The sequence below is a fragment of the Carcharodon carcharias genome, chromosome 18 (assembly GCF_017639515.1).
Source record: "Carcharodon carcharias isolate sCarCar2 chromosome 18, sCarCar2.pri, whole genome shotgun sequence".
In the NCBI taxonomy this organism is placed as follows: domain Eukaryota; kingdom Metazoa; phylum Chordata; class Chondrichthyes; order Lamniformes; family Lamnidae; genus Carcharodon; species Carcharodon carcharias.
Genome location: NC_054484.1, coordinates 402,696 through 422,330, shown reverse-complemented (window position 1 = coordinate 422,330; position 19,635 = coordinate 402,696). Strand labels below are relative to the sequence as shown.

The following is a 19,635-nucleotide window of genomic DNA, read 5'->3' as shown; positions in this document are numbered from 1 at the left end:
GTTAATGCTCCATTGGATAAGTCACACAGTTGTGACCAACTAAGACAAGATTCCCCAACCTTCTGCAGCCAGGCTGTGTCAGGATGACCTGCTAGCTTTATTTTTATTCATTTACAGGGGGTGGGTTTCGCTGGCCGGGCCAGCATTTATACAGCTGTCTGTAAGTCTCTATTGTCTCATGGTGCCTTGATTCTCCCTCAGTATATTCATTGTTTACCTTCACCAGGCATGGCCAGGGAACCTACATATACGCCCTGACAGGTTCCAAATATGTGGGAACCTGGGTTCATGGAAAGCAGGTCGAGGCTGGAGAGCTCATTCACCTGAACCATCGCTATCAGGGCAATTTCCTCAATAACAATGTAAGTAGTTTTCTGGCATGTATCTAGACAGTGTGACACCTCACCACAGTCTGACCCTTAGGTCAGTGGATTTCCTCAATCACATACAGTCATCAAGTTGTGAGCATGAGCCTTTCTCTTATTCATTCACGGGACGTGGTCATCACTGGCTGGGCCAGCATTTATTGCCCATCCCTAATTGTCCCTTGAGAAGGTGGGGGTGAGCTGCCTTCTTGAGCTGCTGCAGTCCATGTGGTGTAGGTACACCCACAGTGCTGTTAGGGAGGGTGTTCCAGGATTTTGACCCAGTGACAGTGAAGGAACGGTGATATATTTCCAAGTCAGGATGGTGAATAACTTGGAGGGGAACTTCCAGGTGGTGGTGTTCTCATCTATCTGCTGCCCTTGTCCTTCTAGATGGTAGCAGTCGTGGGTTTGGAAGGTGTTGTCTAAGGAGCCTTGGTGAGTTCCTGCAGTGCATCTTGTAGATGGTACACACGCTGCTATTGTGCGTCGGTGGTGGAGGGAGTGAATGTTTAAGGTAGTGGATGAGGTGCCAATCAGGCGGGCTGCTTTGTCCTGGATCGTGCTGAGCTTCTTGGGTGTTGTCCATCATCTACAAGGCACTCATCCAGACATGTGGAGAGTATTCCATCAATTCCCAACTTATGCCTTGTGGACAGGCTTTGGGGAGTCAGGAGGTGAGTTATTCACCACAGGATTCCCAGCCTCTGAGCTGCTCTTGTAGCCACAGTATTTATGTGTTCAGTTTTTAGTCAATGGTAACCCCCAGGATGCTGATAGTGGGGGATTCAGTGATGGTAATGATATTGAATGTCAAGGGGCGATGGTTAGATTCTCTCTTGTTGGAGATGGTCATTGCCTGACACTTGTGTGGCACGAATGTTACTTGCCACTTGTAAGCCCAAGCCTGGATATTGTCCAGGTCTTGCTGCATTTGGACATGGACTGCTTCAGTATCTGAGGAGTCGTGAATGGTGCTGAACATTGTGTAATCATCAGCGAACATCCCCACTTCTGACCTTATGATGGAAGGAAGGTCATTGATGAAGCAGCTGAAGATGGTTGGGCCGAGGACACTACCCTGAGGAACTCCTGCACTGATGTCCTGGAGCTGAGATGACGGACCTCCAACAACCACAAACACCTTCCTTTGTGCTAGGTGTGACTCCAGCCAGCAGAGAGTTTTCCCCTTCACACCCACCCCACCCCCCCCCCGGCCCCACCTGCAATCCCCCTGATCCCCAGGATGCTCAGGCATCTTAGAATCACAGAATCACACAGTGCAGAAGAGGCCCTTCGGTCCATCGAGTCTGCACTGACACGTCAGAAACACCTGACCTACCTACATAAACCCATTTACCATGGCCCATAGCCTTGAATGTTATGACGTGCCAAATGCTCACCCAGGTACATCCTATGAGGCAACCCGCCTCCACCACCCTCCCAGGCAGTGCATTCCAGACTGTCACCACCCTCTGGGTAAAAACCATTTTCCTCACATCCCCCCTAAATCTCCTGCCCCTCACCTTGAACTTATGTCCCCTCGTGACTGACCCTTCAACTAAGGGGAACAGCTGCTCCCTATCCACCCTGTCCATGCCCCTCATCATCTTGTACACCTCCATCAGGTCGCCCCTCAGTCTTCTCTGCTCCAACGAAAACAACCAAAGTCCATCCAACCTCTCTTCATAACTTAAATGTTTCAATCCAGGCAACATCCTGGTGAATCTCCTCTGCACCCCCTCCAGTGCAATCACATCCTTCCTATAATGTGGCGACTAGAACTGCACACAGTACTCCAGCTGTGGCCTCACCGAGGTTCTATACAACTCCAACATGACCTCCCTACTTTTGTAATCTATGCCTCGATTGATAAAGGCAAGTGTCCCATATGCCTTTTTCACCAGCCCACTAACATGCCCCTCCGCCTTCAGAGAACTATAGACACACACACCAAGGTTGCTTTGTTCCTCAGAACTTCCTAGTGTCATGCTGTTCATTGAATACTTCCTTGTCAAATTACTCCTTCCAAAGTGTATCACCTCACACTTTTCAGGGTTAAATTCCATCTGCCACTTATCTGCCCATTTGACCATCCCGTCTATATCTTCCTGTAGCCCAAGACATTCAACCTCACTATTAACCACCCGGCCAATCTTTGTGTCATCCACAAACTTACTAATCCTACCCCCCACATAGTCATCTATGTCGTTTATATAAATGGCAAATAGTAGGGGACGGAGCACAGATCCCTGTGGTACGCCACTGGACACTGGCTTCCAGTCATTAAAGCATCCTTCTGTCATCACCCTCTGTCTCCTAAAACTAAGCCAATTTTGAATCCACCTTATTAAATTACGCTGTATCCAATGTGCATTTGCCTTCTTTATAAGTCTCCCATGTGGGACCTTGTCAAAGGCTTTGCTGAAATCCATATAAACTACATCAACTGCACTACCCTCATCTACACACCTGGACACCTCCTCAAAAAATTCAATCAAATTTGTTAGGCATGACCTCCCTCTGACAAAGCCATGCTGACTATCCCTGATCAAACCTTGCCTCTCCAAGTGGAGATAGATTCTCTCCTTCAGAATTTTCTCCAATAGTTCCCCTAACACTGACATGAGACTCACTGGCTTGTAGTTCCCTGGCTTATCTCTATAACCCTTCTTAAATAGTGGAACCACATTATCTGTTCTCCAGTCCTCTGGCACCGCCCCTGTGGCCAGAGAGGAATTAAAAATTTGGGTCAGAGGCCCTGCAATCTCCTCCCTTGCCTCCCTCAGCAGTCTGGGACACAAATCATCCGGACCTGGAGATTTGTCCACTTTTAAGCCTGCCAACACCTCCAATATCTTGTCACTCCCTATATCAATTTGCTCAAGAACCTCACAGTCTCTCTCCCCAAGCCTGTACCCTCCCCATTTCCTTTTTGAATGCCCCCCCACTGCTCCTTTGTAGATTTTCCCACAAGTAGCTGTTCGCAGTCTACCTTGGCCAGATCCTGCCTTATTTTACTAAAATCCACGCTCCCCCAATCCAAAACATTTTTTTGCAACTTGTCTATTTCTTTGTCCATAACAAACTTAAACTGTACCATGTTGTGGTCGCTATCACTAAAATGCTCCCCCACTACCACCCCAGCCACCTGTCTGGATTCATTCCCCAGAATTAGGTCCAGCACTGCACCGTCCCTTGTTGGACCCTCTACATATTGATCTAAAGAGTTCACCTGTACACGTTTCAAGAAATCCACTCCATCCAAGCCTTTAACACTATGTCTATCCCAATTAATGTTGGGAAAGTTGATATCACCTAATACAATTACCTTATTATTACTGTTTTTACACACCTCCGCAAATTATGCACAAATTTGCTCCTCAATTTCCCGCTGACTATTTGGGGGTCTATAATTAACACCCAACAATGTGGCTGCCCCTTTTTTATTCCTAAGCTCTACCCACAAAGCTTCATTCGATGCCCTCTCCAAGATATCATTTCTCCTTACTGCAGTAACGGACTCCTTAACTAATAATGCAATGCCTCCTCCTCTTTCACCCACTCCCCTGTCTCGCCTGAAGATTCTATATCCCAGAATGTTGAGCTGCCAATCCTGCCCTTCCTCAACCACATCTCAGTGATGGCTACCATATCACAATTCCACATGTCAATCCTCACCCTTAACTCATCCGTTTTACCTGTAATACTCCTGGCATTAAAGTAGAGGCCATCCAGCCTTGCCTTACTCCCTTGAAACTTAATGCAGCTGTACTCCCTCTGACTTAATTGTTTTACTGTATTATGATGTGTCCCTATTCTGCTAACAATCTGTGTCCCCTCCCCCTGCTGAATTAGTTTAAACTCCTCCCAACAGCACCAGCAAACCCACCCGCAAGGATGTTAGTCCTGCTGTGGTTCAGATGTAGACAGTCCCGCTTGTACAGGGCCCACCTTCCCCAGAAACAGTCCCAGTGATCCAGGAATTTAAAACCCACCCTCCTGCACCAACTCTTAAGCCACGTATTCATCTGCGCTATTCTCCTATTTCTGAGCTTGCTAGCACGTGGCACTGGGAGTAATCCAGAGATTACAACCTGAGAGGTCTTGCTTTTCAGTCTACTGCTTAACTCCCTGAAATCTTGATGCAAGACCTCATCCCTCTTTCTACCTATGTCACTGGTGCCAACATGTACCATGACCTCTGCCTTATCACCCTCCCGCTTCAGGATGCCCTGCAGCTGTCTTGATGCCACACTTGGTCAGTTGCTGGCATGATGTCAAGAGCCGTCACTCTCACCTCACTCCTGGAATTCAGCTCTGGAGCCTGGGCACATGGATTCTGTGTGTATCTTCACAAGTTACACTCATCAAGTTATTTTGGATGGTGACCTCAAAGCCTGAACAAGGGGACTACTCTGAGAATGATGATCCCAGATCTGGGCCATGCCTTCCGCCAGAGAGCAGTTACACCAGGTATGTGAACTGGAAAGCAAGGGGCAGGAGGGCTGGGTTGGTGGGTGGGGGGTGGGGGGGGGGTGGCGGGGGGCAGTGCGGAGGTGGGGTTGGGGTGGTCCTGGCATCCCAGGATGGGAGGGAAGCATAACTGTGAGAGCAGAATGATCTTCCAAAGCATTCCATCAATCGTCTTCTCACAATGTGAGTGGCAGAGCACTGGATCAATTGATGAGAGTTGTACTAAGATTTTTTTTACTTCATCCTGCAGCCTACAGGTCGAGGGAAATACATCTTTGACTTTGGCTGTGAGCAGCACGGTGAATATCTTCAGATAGAACAGGTAAATCCCATGAGAGACAGGTTGCTGACAGAATTGCATGGCAAAACTGAATATTAATGTCTGGGAGTCATCAGTGACTGTAGCCTGAATGTGAGGCCTGTGGTCATTTAGTGTCCCATGTCTTTCCAGGGTTATGTAAGGAAGAGTATTGGAAAATTCATAGAATCATTGAAACTTATAACACATAAGGTGGCCATTCAGCCCACTGTGCCTGTGCTGACTCTTTCAAAGAGTTTAGTCCCACATCCCTGCTCCTTGTCCATAACCCGGTCAGTTCCTCATTCTCAAATCCCTCTCTGACTGCCTTTTAAAAATTTTTTATGGAATCAGCTTCTACCATCTTTTCAGGTCAACTGCTCCAACCCTGACAATTCTCTGAGTGAAAAATTCTCTCTTCTCCCCTCTAGATTTTTTTCCAATGATTTTAAATCCATATTCTCTGGTTATAGACTCATTCCCGAGAGAGAATAGATTTCCTCTGTGTACTCAATCAAAATCTCTCATCATTTTAAAATTAAAAACTTCCATCATCAGGTACCTCTCTCTGAACCTTCTAAGTTCAAAGGAGAACAGTTCTAACTTTTCCATTATATCTCCTATAACTGAAGTCCCTGATTCCTGGCAACTTCCTGGTAAACCTCCTCTGTAGCCTTTCTCAGGCTTTTACACCATTCCTGGAGTGTGCTGCTCAGAATACACTGGCTGAGGCCTAACCAGTGATCTTTAAAGTCCGAGCATGATCTCTTTGCTTTTAGATTCTATCCCTCTATTTACAAACCCAGGAATCCCATGTGCTGGTTTCACCATCTTATCAACTTGTCCTCCACCTTTAAGGTTTTGTGTTTATGGACACCAAAGTCTTTCTGCTAATCTACATTAATAGTGTAATGTGCTTCCATATTCATTACCCAAAGGGCATCACTTAAACTCAAGAAAGCCAGTTGGTGAAGGATAGTCCCAAAGCCAATCTTTATTCAAACATTTATTTACAGAGTGAAACGTGACACACCTCCTAACTCAACTGCCCACAGATTCATTGAGCATCTCTTTATACTCTTCTGAGTTTTTTTAAATTCATTCACGGGATGTGGTCTTCGCTGGCTGGGCCAGCATTTATTGCCCATCTCTAGTTGCCCTTGAGAAGGTCGTGGTGAGCTGCCTTCCTGAACTGCTGCAGTCCATGTGGTGTAGGTACACCCACAGTGCTGTTAGGGAGAGAGTTCCAGGATTTTGACCCAGTGACAGTGAAGGAACGGCGATATATTTCCAAGTCAGGATGGTAAGTGACTTGGAGGGAACTTCCAGGTGGTGGTGTTCCCATCTATCTGCTGCCCTTGTCCTTCTAGATGGTAGTGGTCGTGGATTTGGAAGATGCTGTCTAAGGAGCTTTGATGAATTCCTGCAGTGCATCTTGAAGATGGTACACACACTGCTGCTACTGTGTGTCGATGGTGGAGTGAGTGAATGTTTGAGGATGTGGTGCCAATCAAGTGGGCTGCTTTGTCCTGGATGGTGTCAAGCCCTGGATGGGGAGTATTCCATCACATCCCTGACTTGTGCCTTGTAGATAGTGGACAGGCTTTGGGGAGTCAGGAGGTGAGTTACTCGTCACAGGATTCCTAGCCTCTGACCTGCTCTTGTAGCCACAGTATTTATATGGCTAGTCCAGTTCAGTTTCTGGTCAATGGTAACCCCCAGGATGTTGATAGTGGGGGATTCAGTGATGATAATGCCATTCAATGTCAAGGGGCAATGCTTAGATTCTTTCTTGTTGGAGATGGTCATTGCCTGACACTTGTGTGGCACGAATGTTACTTGCCACTTGCCAGCCCAAGCCTGGATATTGTCCAGGTCTTGCTGCATTTGGACATGGACTACTTCAGTATCTGAGGAGTTGCAAATGGAACATTGTGCAATCATCAGTGAACATCCCCACATCTGACCTTATGATGGAAGGAAGGTCGTTGATGAAGCAGCTGAAGATGGTTGGGCCTCGGACACTACCCTGAGGAACTCCTGCAGTGATGTCCTGGAGCTGAGGTGATTGACCTCCAACAACCACAACCATCTTCCTTTGTGTTAGGAATGACTCCAACCAGCGGAGAATTTCCCCCCTGATTCCCATTGGCTCCAGTCTTGCTAGGACCCATTGATGCCACACTCAGTCAAATGTGGCCTTGATGTCAAGGGCAGTCAGTCTCAACTCATCTCTGGAGCTCGGCTCCTTTGTCCATATTTGAACCAAGGCTATAATGAGATCTGGAGCTGAGTGGCCCTGGCGGAACCCAAACTGGGCATCAGTGAGCAGGTTATTGCTAAGCAAGTGCCACTTGATAGCACTGCTGATGACCCCTTTCATTACTTTACTGATGATGGAGAGTAGACTGATGGGTGGTAGTTGTCCGGGTTGGATTTGTCCTGCATTTTGTGTATGGGACATACCTGCGCAAATTTCCACATAGTCGGGTAGATACCAGTGTTGTAGCTGTCCTGGAACAGCTTGGCTAGGAGCGCAGAAAGTTCTGGGGCACATGTCTTCATTACTGTTACTGGAATATTGTCAGGGCCCAGAGCCTTTGCAGTATCCAATGCCTTTAGCCGTTTCTTGATATCACGTGGAGTGAATCGAATTGGCTGAAGACTGGCATCTGTGATGCTGGGGACCTCCAGAGGAGGCCGAGATGGATTATCCACTCAGCACTTCTGGCTGAAGTTTTTTGCAAATGCTTCAGCCTTATATTTTGCACTGATGTGCTGGGCTCCTCCATCATTGAGGATGGGGATATTTGTGGAGCCTCCTCCTCCAGTGAGTTGTTTAATTGTTCACCACCATTCACAACTGAGTGTGGCAGGACTGCAGAGCTTAGATCTGATCCATTGGTTGTGGTCTATCACTTGCTGCTTATGCTGTTTGGCACACAAGTAGTCCTGTGTTATATCTTCACCAGGTTGACACCTCATTTTTAAGTATGCCTGGTGCTGCTCCTGGCATTCCCTCCTGCACTGTTCATTGAACCAGCGTTGATCCTCTGGCTTGATGGTAATAGTAGAGTGGGGGATATATTGGGCTATGAGGTTACAGATTGTGTTTGAGTACAATTCTGCTGCTGCTGATGTTCACAGCACCTCATGGATGCCCAGTCTTGAGTTCCTTGATCTGTTTGAAATCTATCCCATTTAGCACGGTGGTAGTGCCACACAACACGATGGAGGGTATCCTCAATGTGAAGGCAGGACTTCATCTCCTCAATAACTGTGTGGTGGTCATTCCTACTGATACTGTCATGGACAGATGCATCTGTGACAGGCAGGTTGGTGAGGATGAGGTCAAGTATGTTTTTCCCTCTTGTTGGTTCCTTCCCCACCTGCTGCAGCTATGTCATTTAGGACCTGGCCAGCTCGGTCAGTAGTGGTGCTACCGAGCCACTCTTGGTGATGGACATTGAAGACCCCCACCCAGAGTACATTCTATGCCCTTGCCACCCTCAGTGCTTCCTCCAGGTATTGTTCAAAATGGAGGAGCACTGACTCCTCAGCTGAGGGACGGTAGTAATCAGCAGGAGGTTTCCTTGCCCATGTTTATGCTGATACCATGAGACTCCACGGGGTCCGGAGTCGATGTTGAAGGCTCCCAGGGCAACTCCCTCCCGACTGTATACCACTGTGCCTTCATCTCTGCTGGGTCTGGCCTGCTGGTGGGACAGGACATACCCAGGGATGGTGATGGTGGTGTCTGGGACATTATCTGTTAGGGATGACTGTCAGGCTGTTGCTTGACTGACTAGTCTGTGGGACAGCTCTCCCAATTTTGGCACTAGCCCGCAGATATTAATAATGAGGACTTTGCAAGGTCAACAGGGTTGGGTTTGTTGTTGTCTTTTCCGGTGCCTAGATTGACGCCGGGTGATCCGTCTGGTTTCGTTCCTTATTGGAGTTTCATACGACTGAACGGCCTGCTAGGCCATTTAAGAGTCAACCACATTGCTGTGGGTCTGAAGTGTAATGTAGTAAGGATGACAGATTTCCTTCCCTGATGGGTTTTTTAACAACAATTATTAGACTTTTAATTCCAGCTTCAAATTTCACCATCTGCTGTGGTGGGATTCAAACCTGGATCCCAGGAGCATTACCCTGGGTCTCTGGATTACCAGTCCAGTGACAATACCACTATACCCATTTTAAATTAGGATCCTTAAAGTCTTCTAATATCATTACTTTATTTTTGTTACATGCCTTTGAAATTTGCCAACAGTTTGCTCATCTATTTCCTTCGCAATTATTGAAACTCTAAAAGAAAACTCCTGATATCAGTCTCCCCCTGTTCATCAGGCCAAATTGATTCAGTCTTAGAACCATTGAGCAAATTCTATTTAGAACTGCAGCATTCTCCTTAATCAATACTGCCACCATTCTCTTCTCTTCTCCCTCTCTCTCCTTCTTGTACACCTGGAATATTCAACCAGTCCATGGAGTAAATATTCAACCCAAGTCCCAGTCAAGATACTCTTTTTTGTCTGAGTACTTGGGACCGTGCAGCTCCGTATGATTAATGATAGTGTTTGTCTTGACATCTTCTGGCATTTTGAGGAGATCCAGGGCTACACAGGCGTCTTCGCTCAAGAGAGAGAAAGGCTGGTTGTAATGACATACATCAGCTCGAAGATTTGTTTGCCGTCATACCTTAGTGGTCCCAAAATCATACCTATGGCTAGAAATCAGATCCCTCCATGCCCATGGAGTGGTGTGTCTGTTGTTCGAAGCCATGGTTCTTTGTCCAACAGGACTGTTACCCTGGCATCTGTGTCTAATTTAAAATCTATTAAATGGCCATTGACTGAAGCATCCACATTCCAAATGAGAAACCCAAGATCTTTCACCTCACCCAACAAGTGTGGCTGTGTCTTCTGGACTTGCAGTCTCCATCTCTTGATGGTCTTTGGGCCTTCGGTGTGTTTCAGAGTTTTTGCCCTGCACAGTTTGCGTAGTGTCCAATTCTGTCACATTGAAATCATTGGGCTGAAATTGCAGGACATTGATCTCACCTGAGATGGAGCTTTGCTCCGCAGCATTGACATGGTTGCTCTGCTGGCTGGTTCAAGTATTGCTTTCCCTGGCCTGGAGTGTCCCTGTGCCTTTGTTGTTTAACCAGTTGAACTGTGGGTTGGCCTCTGCACCACAGTTTATTTTCTCCCCTTAAAATGGTTCTTGTGCTGCTCACGGAGTTCTGACTGCCTAACTATCTGGATAAAAGCAAAATGCTGCAGCTGCCGGAAATCTGAAACAAAAACAGAAAATGCCAAGAAACAGAAAAACAGAAACTGCCCCCTCCCCCCACCCCATCTGTTACAGGGCCGTCTGTTACAGGGCTGTCTGTTACAGGGCCATCTCTTACAGGGCCGTCTGTTACAGGGCCGTCTGTTACAGGGCCGTCTGTTACAGGGCCGTCTGTTACAGGGCCGTCTCTTACAGGGCCGTCTGTTACAGGGCCGTCTGTTACAGGGCCATCTGTTACAGGGCCGTCTGTTACAGGGCCGTCTGTTACAGGGCCGTCTGTTACTTGTTCCATGTTGTTCTTTCACACAATGCTACCCTTGTTCTGCTTTTATCACATTCTGTCTTCTTACCTTTACACCACTGTCAGCAACTTTTTTAAACCCTTACCACTACCATTAACATTCCCTTTGTCCTTTAGTTCATGACATCTTTGTCAATCTCTCCTTTGTCCCCACCTATCGCTGGCCTTCTATCCAGCTTCACCTGCTCCACCCCCCTTAGACACTATAAATTTCATCACCTGTCTACTTCTCTTCAGCCCTGAAGAAGAGTCACACAGACTCGAAACATTAACTCTGTTTCTCTCTCCACAGATGCTGCGAGACCTGCTGAGTTTTTTCCAGCATTTTCGGTTTTTGTAACTATCTGAATTGCCTTTTCCAGGGTTAGATCTTCCTTTGCTTATATGAGGTCAGAGAGTGCTGTGACCGCTCACTACTACCACTATTCTATCTCTGATGAGTTCAGATTTAAGTCTCCATATTTGCAACTTTCTGCCATCCTGTATAGATCATTGATGAATGAATCGACAGGTTCTCCTGGCTGATGGACTCGCTTGTTAAGTTTAGCTCCTTCAAGCATTTTATTGCTTCTTAGATTGAATAAACATCGAAAGGTTTTACTAATCCTTCAAACTTAGTAGATGATTCATTGATTCCCTGTCTTGCAATAATGTTGTCTGCAATCGAACCTACCAAGTAAAGCAATATGCTGACCTGCTCTGCTTCTAACTTCTTGTCTAAACCTGAAGCGATGCAGTATCTTAGGAATGTTTTCCCCAAAGTCCCAATTATCTGAATGATCTGGCTGTGCTTTGGATTAGTCCAAATTGATTTTAAAGTGTGGAATCCTGATCTATGGTTCAATTTTTACATGCGTAGGTTCTGCTTTAAGAGCTTTCTGAATTTCAAGATGGCGTCACAGTTCACTTGGAGACAAAGGGATTTCTGGCACTTACCAGTTTTGGTGGGCTCTGCTACAATGGCATCGTGCTCAATTTGAAAAAAAGAATTAACAATAGCTGCCTGGATAGACTGCTTGCAGAGGTCTCTTGCTCAGCATTTTACTTTCAAATTGCAAATTTGCTGATTCCAGGCTTTTGCCTTTCCTTGGCTGAGTTTAGAAGTCGTGATTCATCTGGATGATTTAATTAATTATTTTTCCCATTTTGGAGCGAGTTTGGATGCCACATGTTCAGGTGCTGACCAGGCACAGTCTCCAGTATTTTAGTTTTTCTCTGTATTTTCTGCAAGATTTTGGGTTTTTCCACAAGCTGCCATCATGTTTGATACAACTCGGTAGGTCTGAAGAGGTCTTCATAGTCTTACGTAGGTTAACTGTAAGTCTTTACTGACTCATAGAACTATTTACAAATATAAAGGGTATAAGCTTGGAGCTGTCTCCATGCTTGCTGGTACACACGGCTCTGTCCCACAGTAGACTGACCCTGGGTGTGGGTCATATGCTTTCTTACAACACTGTGTGGGCGGTAGCGTACTCAGTCCCACATTAACTCTGTGGGGCAGAATTTTATGGCCCCGTTGCAGCAGGAGCTGTAAAAAGTAGTGAGCCATTCAAAAGTCCACTGACGTCAGCAAAACCCGGGAAAATCCTGCCAGCATAAAATCCCGCCCTATATGTACCAGACACTTATACTACAAAAGCCAAGCAGGTCCCTGCCTTATCCAATGAAAACCAAGTAGAACAATGTTCATGTTTATGTTCCACTCAAACTTCCTCCCATTTTTCCTCATCTAAATCTATCAGCCTAACCTTCTATTCCTTTCTCCCTCATATCCTTGTTTAGTTTCCCTGTAAATGCATCTATACTATATCCCTCAACCACTCTCTGTTGTAGCGAGTTCCATATTCTCACCACTCTCTGGGTAAAGATTGGATTTCGTGATGACTTTCTTGTATTGATGGCTTCTAGTTCTGGCAACATTCTCTCTGTACCCATACTATCAAAACCTTTCATCATTTTAAAGACTCCCTATTATGTTAACCCCTCAGTCTTCTTTTTTCAAGTCCAGTCCTGTCTTTGCTCAGTGTCCACCTGTGCAATTTCCCAAAGTTAGTTTCCCTAGAAACCAACTAGACCATTTCTGGTCTTCCTTTGTGTGGCAAATCCTCACTTCTAGATTGTTCACTTTTCACCCAACTGCTCCTGAAACTAACTATGGCAGTGAACGATCCACAGACTGTGCATGGTGCACTGACCTTGACCAGGTCATAGGAGCACCAGGGCTAGGGAAGAAACACTACCTAGTAACCCAGCCCTGTCAGCTCTCCAGTTCCTACTGCTGGGAAATATGTATCAGGTGAAGAATGGATTGTGCTGACAGTCCCTGTTTGGAACGATACTTGAATAATAGCCTCTTCTGCAAGGAATAGTGGATTGTGCTCCAAAGATTTGGAAGTCTTAGAAACCTAATTAGAATCCTATAATTGCTTCATGATGATATGACTACAATTGTCTTGAGCAGGAGATCTGAAAATGAGATGCCTTCAAAATCTGTTCTGGGGTCAGAAAAGGCTGTGTGACAGCCCCCATACTATTTACAATCTACCTGACCGTGGCTATTCACTTCATCAAAGATCAACTGTCCCCTGGTGTCAGCATTAGATACCATCCAGATGGAAAACTCTTTAACTCTCAGTCGCCTCTGTGCCAAAACTAAGCTGAGCACCATAGACATACACGATCTACAGTTTGCAGATGACTGCAGTGGCATTGCCCATTCTGCACCAAATTTGCAAATCACTCTTGATCTCTTCAATTCTGCTTACAGGAGATTTGGCCTGTCCTTGAATGTTGCCAAAACAAAACTCATACATCAACCCACCTGGTCAGTCAAATAATCCATCTCCCATATATGTTGAAGGAGAGACTCTAAATTATGTTTAGCAGTTCCCATACCTTGGCAGCCACCTCTCTCAAAAGGCCCCCTTGGATGAAGAGATCCAACTGCGCCAGCTCAGCCTTCTACAAAATAGAGCAGCGGTGTTGTTTCACAGCAAAAACCACCTCCCACCCCTCGCAATGTACAGAGACATTGTCATCACCACATTCCTGTACTGCAGAGAGATCTGGACTGTGTATCAGCGACACACACGGTGCTAGAGAAATTCCATCAGCAGTGCCTCTGCCACATCCTCCAGATTTAATGGGAAGACTGTCAAACAAATACTTAAAGGATGCGAGGGACAGGCCAGAAAATTATATACTGGTCAGTCTGACTTTGGTGGTGAGCAAATTATTGGAAACAATTCTGAGAGACAGGATTAACTGTCACTTAGAAAGGCACAGATTGATCAGGGGCAGTCAGCATGGATTTGTTAGGGGAAGATCGTGTCTTACTAATTTAATCAAATTTTTTTGAGGAAGTAACAAGGAGGATTGATGAGGGTAGTGCAGTGGATGTTGTTTACATGGATTTCAGTAAGGCATTTGATAAGGTCCCACATGGCAGACTGGTCAGGAAAGTGAGATCTCATGGCATACAGAGGAAGGTGGCAGGTTGGATCCAAAGATAAAAGCAAAAATCAGTTCTGTTGAAGGGTCATGTGGACTTGAAACGTCAACTGTGCTCTCCTCCGCCGATGCTGCCAGACCTGCTGAGTTTTTCCAGGTATTTCTGTTTCTGTTTTGGTCTTGGTTGGATCCAAAAGTGGCTCAGTGACAGGTAAGAAAGGGTAATGATTGATGGGTGCTTTTGCGAATGGAAACAGTTGCCAGTGGTGTTCCACAGGGCTCAGTGTTGGGGCCCTTGCTGTTTGTTGTATATGTCAATGATTTTAGGCTTAAATGTGGGAGGCATGACTGGGAAATTTGCAGATGACACAAAAATTGGCCGTGTAGTTGATAAAGTGGATAGCTGTCAACTCCAGAATGATATCAATGGTTTGGTTCAGTGAGCAGAGAAGTGGAAAATGGAATTCAATTCGGAAAAGTGTGAGGTAATGCATTTGGGGAGGGCAAACAAAGCGAGGGAATACTCAATAAACGGGAAGTTATTGAAAGGGGTTGAGGAAGTGAGAGACCTTGGAGTGCATGTCCCCAGGTCCCTAAAGGTGGCAGGACATGTGGACAAGGTGGTAAAGAAAGCATATGAAGTGCTTTCCTTTACTGGATGGGGTATTGAATACAAAAGCAGGGATGTAATGATGGAACTATACAAACACTGGTTAGGCCACAGCTGGAATTTTGTATATAGTTCTGGTCACCACATTACAGGAAGGACATAATTACTCTGGAGAGAGTGCAGAGGAGATTGACAAGAGTGCTGCCAGGGCTTGAAAATTGCAACTACGAGGAGAGATTGGATCAGCTGGGGCTGTTTTCTTTAGAACAGAGGAGGCTAAGGGGTGACCTCATTGAGGTGTACAAAATTATGAGGGGCCTGGATAGGGTAGACAGAAAAGACCTGTTTCCCCTAGCTGAGGGGGTCAATTACCAGGGGGCATAGATTTAAGGTGATAGGTAGAAGGACTAGAGGGGATAAGAGGAAAAACGTTATCACCCAGAGGGTGGTGGGCATCTGAAATTCACTGCCTAAGTTGGTGGTTGAGGCTGAAATGCTCAACTCATTTAAAAGGTACATGGATCTGCATCTGAAGCACTGTAACCTGCAAGGCTACAGACCAGGTGCTGGAAAATGGGATTAAAATGAGCGGCTAGTTTCTTTTTACTCTTTTTGGCTGGCACAGACATGATGGGCTGAATGGCCTCTTTCTGTACCGTAACTTTTCTATGTTTGTGTCCTTCTTGAAGCCAGCTCCACAAGCATTCAGGCAAAACAACAAAATCAACAACAATGGACCGGACACTGGTTGAAAAGCGTCTCCACTGCCAGATCCTGTTTTCCCAACTCTCAAATGGCCAGCCTTCCGGGGAAGACAAAGAAAATGCTTCAAAGACACTCTGAAGCTCTCCTTGAAGTGTGGCAGCGTTGACATTAATGATTGGGAGGATCCTTCTACCCATCGTTCAGAATGGTGACAGCTTGTCCATCAGGCTGCATCACATTTTGTATCACAACATCTTCATGATGAGGCAGAGCAGCAGCAGAGAGGGAAAGAGAAGGAAGCAAATCCTACACTCCGGATCCCACTACCTCATGGGACATCCTGCCCCATGTACCCAAAGGCCTGTGGGTCGAGAATCGGCCTCTTCAGTCACATGGCAGAAACTCACAACTCTAGACGTCGTCCTTGAATCAATGGTCAGTCAACGATGACAACAAGCTAGGTTCTGATATTATCCCCAAGGAAGCTCTGAATGTTTTCTTCGTATAGAACTGAAAAACAGAAAATATCTCCTCTTAGCTTCTCCTTTGGCAACTTTCCATCACATGAGATGGTGGTTTGTACTTTGATGTTAATCTTCTGCTTCAACTCCATTTTACCATCCACTCCCCATATCTCTTGATTCCCTGAGTGACCAAATAGCTGTCTAACTCAGCCTGAAATGTATTCAATTATGAAACATACACAACTATCTGGGGTGGAAAATTCCAAAGATTCACAAGCCTTTTCAGAAATTTCTCAACTCAGTATTGGGCCCATTATCCTGAGACTGTGTCCCTGTGTTCTAGAATACCCGGCCAGGGGAAACAACCTCTCAGCATCCACCCTGTCAAGCCCTTTCAGAATCTTCTATTTTTCAATTAGATCCTTTGCAGAGAGAATAGACCCAATTTACTCAGCCTCTCATCATAGGACAACCCTCTCACCTCTGGAATCTTCACTGTACTGCTTCCAAGGCAAGTAAGTCCTTCCTTAGATATGGAGACCAAAACGGCACACAGCACTCTAGGTGTGGCCTCATCAAAACCCTATACAATTGTAGCAAGACCTCCTGTACTCCAATCCCCTTGCAATAAAGGCCAACATGCCATTTGCCGTCTTAATCACTCACTGTACCTGCAGGCTAGCTTTCAATACTAAAACAAAAACAGAATTACCTGGAAAAACTCAGCAGGTCTGGCAGCATCGGCGGAGAAGAAAAGAGTTGACGTTTCGAGTCCTCATGACCCTTCGACAGAACTTTGAGTTTTTCCAAGTAATTCTGTTTTTGTTTTTGTTTTGGATTTCCAGCATCTGCAGTTTTTTTGTTTTTAGCTTTCAATACTCTTGTATGAGTGCACTCATGTTCCTCTGAACATCAGCATTTACAAGTTTCATGCCTTTTAAAACATATTCTGCTTTTCTGTTCCTACGACCAAATGAATAATCTCACATTTCCACACATTATGCTTCATCGGCCACTTTGTTCCCCATTCACGAAACCCTCCATCCCTCTCAAACCTCCAATTCTCTAACTGTTCCATCTATCTGACCCCTTCAGCCCTCAAAGCCCTTTAGCCCGCGAAGTCCTCCATCCTGCAAAGCCCTCCATCCCGCGAAGCCCTCCATCCCTCGAAGCCCTCCATCCATTGAAGCCCTCCATCCATTGAAGCCCTCCATCCATTGAAGCCCTCCATCCCTCGAAGCCCTCCATCCATTGAAGCCCTCCATCCCTCGAAGCCCTCCATCCATTGAAGCCCTCCATCCCTCGAAGCCCTCCATCCATTGAAGCCCTCCATCCCTCGAAGCCCTCCATCCATTGAAGCCCTCCATCCATTGAAGCCCTCCATCCCTCGAAGCCCTCCATCCATTGAAGCCCTTTAGCCCTCGAAGCCCTCCATCCATTGAAGCCCTCCATCCATTGAAGCCCTCCATCCCTCGAAGCCCTCCATCCATTGAAGCCCTCCATCCCTCGAAGCCCTCCATCCATTGAAGCCCTCCATCCATTGAAGTCCTCCATCCCTCGAAGCCCTCCATCCATTGAAGCCCTTTAGCCCTCAAAGCCCTCTATCCATTGAAGCCCTCCATCCCTCGAAGCCCTTTAGCCCTCGAAGCCCTCCATCCCTCGAAGCCCTCCATCCATTGAAGCCCTCCATCCATTGAAGCCCTTTAGCCCTCGAAGCCCTCCATCCATTGAAGCCCTCCATCCATTGAAGTCCTCCATCCATTGAAGCCCTCCATCCCTTGAAGCCCTCCATCCCTCAAAGCCTTTTAGCCCTTGAAGCCCTCCATCCCTCAAGACCCTCCATCCCTCGAACAAGTCTGGCCTTCTAAGCCACCCTCCAGCCATCAAAAACCAACTCCCTCACCCTGCACCCCTAGCATCTAATTCCCCTCCAGCTCTCTAACCTCCTCCATCCCCTCCAAATTTCCTTTTCCCTGCCTCTGGTCTCATGTACAACCTCCCACCCTTTTTCTCCACCACTGGTAGCTGTGTCTTCATTCTGGAGGATCCTCCTTAAACCCCCCTGCCTCTCCACCTCCCTTTCCTTCTTTAAGACCCTCCTAAAATTTGTCTCTTTGGTCATGCTTTTTGTCATCCCCTCCTAATATCTCCTACTTGACTCCGTGGCCATGTTTGTCCAATGCTGTCTCTGTGAAGTGCTGTGAATGTTTTTCTATGTTAAGAGTGTGATATGAATGCAGGTTATTATTGCTGGTCTGTGTGTTGTATCATGTTCTGTTTTGTGAGAATTCTGTTCATGAAAAATGTGTGTTCTATCTGGAGAGATGGATAAAAAGCTAGAGACAGAGGAATCGAGAATTTGGCAAGTGGATTGGATGCTTGAAAGGGGAGATAGAGTTGGGGGGAGTGCAAATCCATGAAGGGATTTAATCATTTTAATGTTTTTGGTTATCAGGTTCACTTTGTCTAGCGACCGCTGCGCCCTTACTTAACACATTGGTGCTTGAAACAATATAGGCAGAGTGAGCGATTAACTGAACAAACAGTGGTGGTTTATTGGAACTAAAAACAGAGCGCTAATATCATGGGTGCTTCTTCAATCACCTCCAGCTCTAGACTTACAGTTACCAAAGTGGCCCACGCTGTGTAGCGATTGGTCAGTACAGTCACATGGTCAATTAACTACATTCTCTTAAAGGGACATAGCATTCCACTTTAGCACAATCATAAAGATGACAATTTTAAATTGGAGAGATTTGTGGATTGGGAGCCAGTGTAGGTCAGGAGAGAGTGGGTTATTAGATGAGTTGGACCTGGTGTGGGATAGGGTACAGATATGAGGTTTTGGATATAGATACTGAGCGAGGAATCTTACTAATTTTCCATAACAGGACAAGGCTGAAGAAGAGATGACAGAGGAAGAAGCCATAACTGTAACCGTCCTGAAGTGGAAGCCAGAAAAGCTGTGTGGATTGACACTGTATTCTCCAAGTAAGTCTAACAGTTCTCAATAGGCCTGGCTCTTCACTCACAACACTAATTGCACATTAGGTGGTTGTGTGATATCTGCCTAAATCCACTGTGATATGAAGTAAACCAACAGGAGAATTCAAGAGAAACTTGCTTAACCAGAAAAGGGTGAGGCTGTGGAACTCACTACCAGAGGGACTGGTTGTGGTGAATAGCATAGATGTATTTAAGCAGAAGATAGATAAGTTCATGATGGAGAAAGGAATAGAAGGATATGCTAATAGGGTGAGGGGAAGAGGGGTAGATGGAGGTTCTATTTTTTTCCTGTTTCATAGGATGTGGGCTTCGCTGGCTGGGGCAGCATTTATTGTCCATCCCTAGTTGCCCTTGAGAAGGTGATGGTGAGCTGCCTTCTTGAACCGCTGCAGTCCATGTGGTGTAGGTACACCCACAGTGCTGTTAGGGAGGGAGTTCCAGGATTTTGACCCAGCAACAGTGAAGGAACGGCGATATATTTCCAAGTCAGGATAGTGAGTGACTTGGAGGGGAACTTCCAGGTGGTGGTGTTCCCATCTATCTGCTGCTCTTGTCCTTCTAGATGGTCGTGGTCGTGGGTTTGGAAGGTGCTGTCGAAGGAGCCTTGGTGAATTCCTGCAGTGCATCTTGTAGATGGTACACACTCTGCTGCTACTGTG

General features: G+C 46.2%; 1 protein-coding gene across 1 annotated transcript in view; it reads left to right on the top strand.

Annotated features, from left to right (window-relative positions):
- Positions 1-19,635, top strand: part of rsph1 (radial spoke head component 1) — an 84,826-nt gene that overhangs the window by 56,280 nt on the left and 8,911 nt on the right. Inside the window, exons 5-7 of the mRNA XM_041211933.1 lie at positions 227-362; positions 5,092-5,163; positions 18,862-18,961. Of these exons, the coding sequence (XP_041067867.1) occupies positions 227-362; positions 5,092-5,163; positions 18,862-18,961 (308 nt within the window). The remainder of the gene's footprint in view (positions 1-226; positions 363-5,091; positions 5,164-18,861; positions 18,962-19,635) is intronic.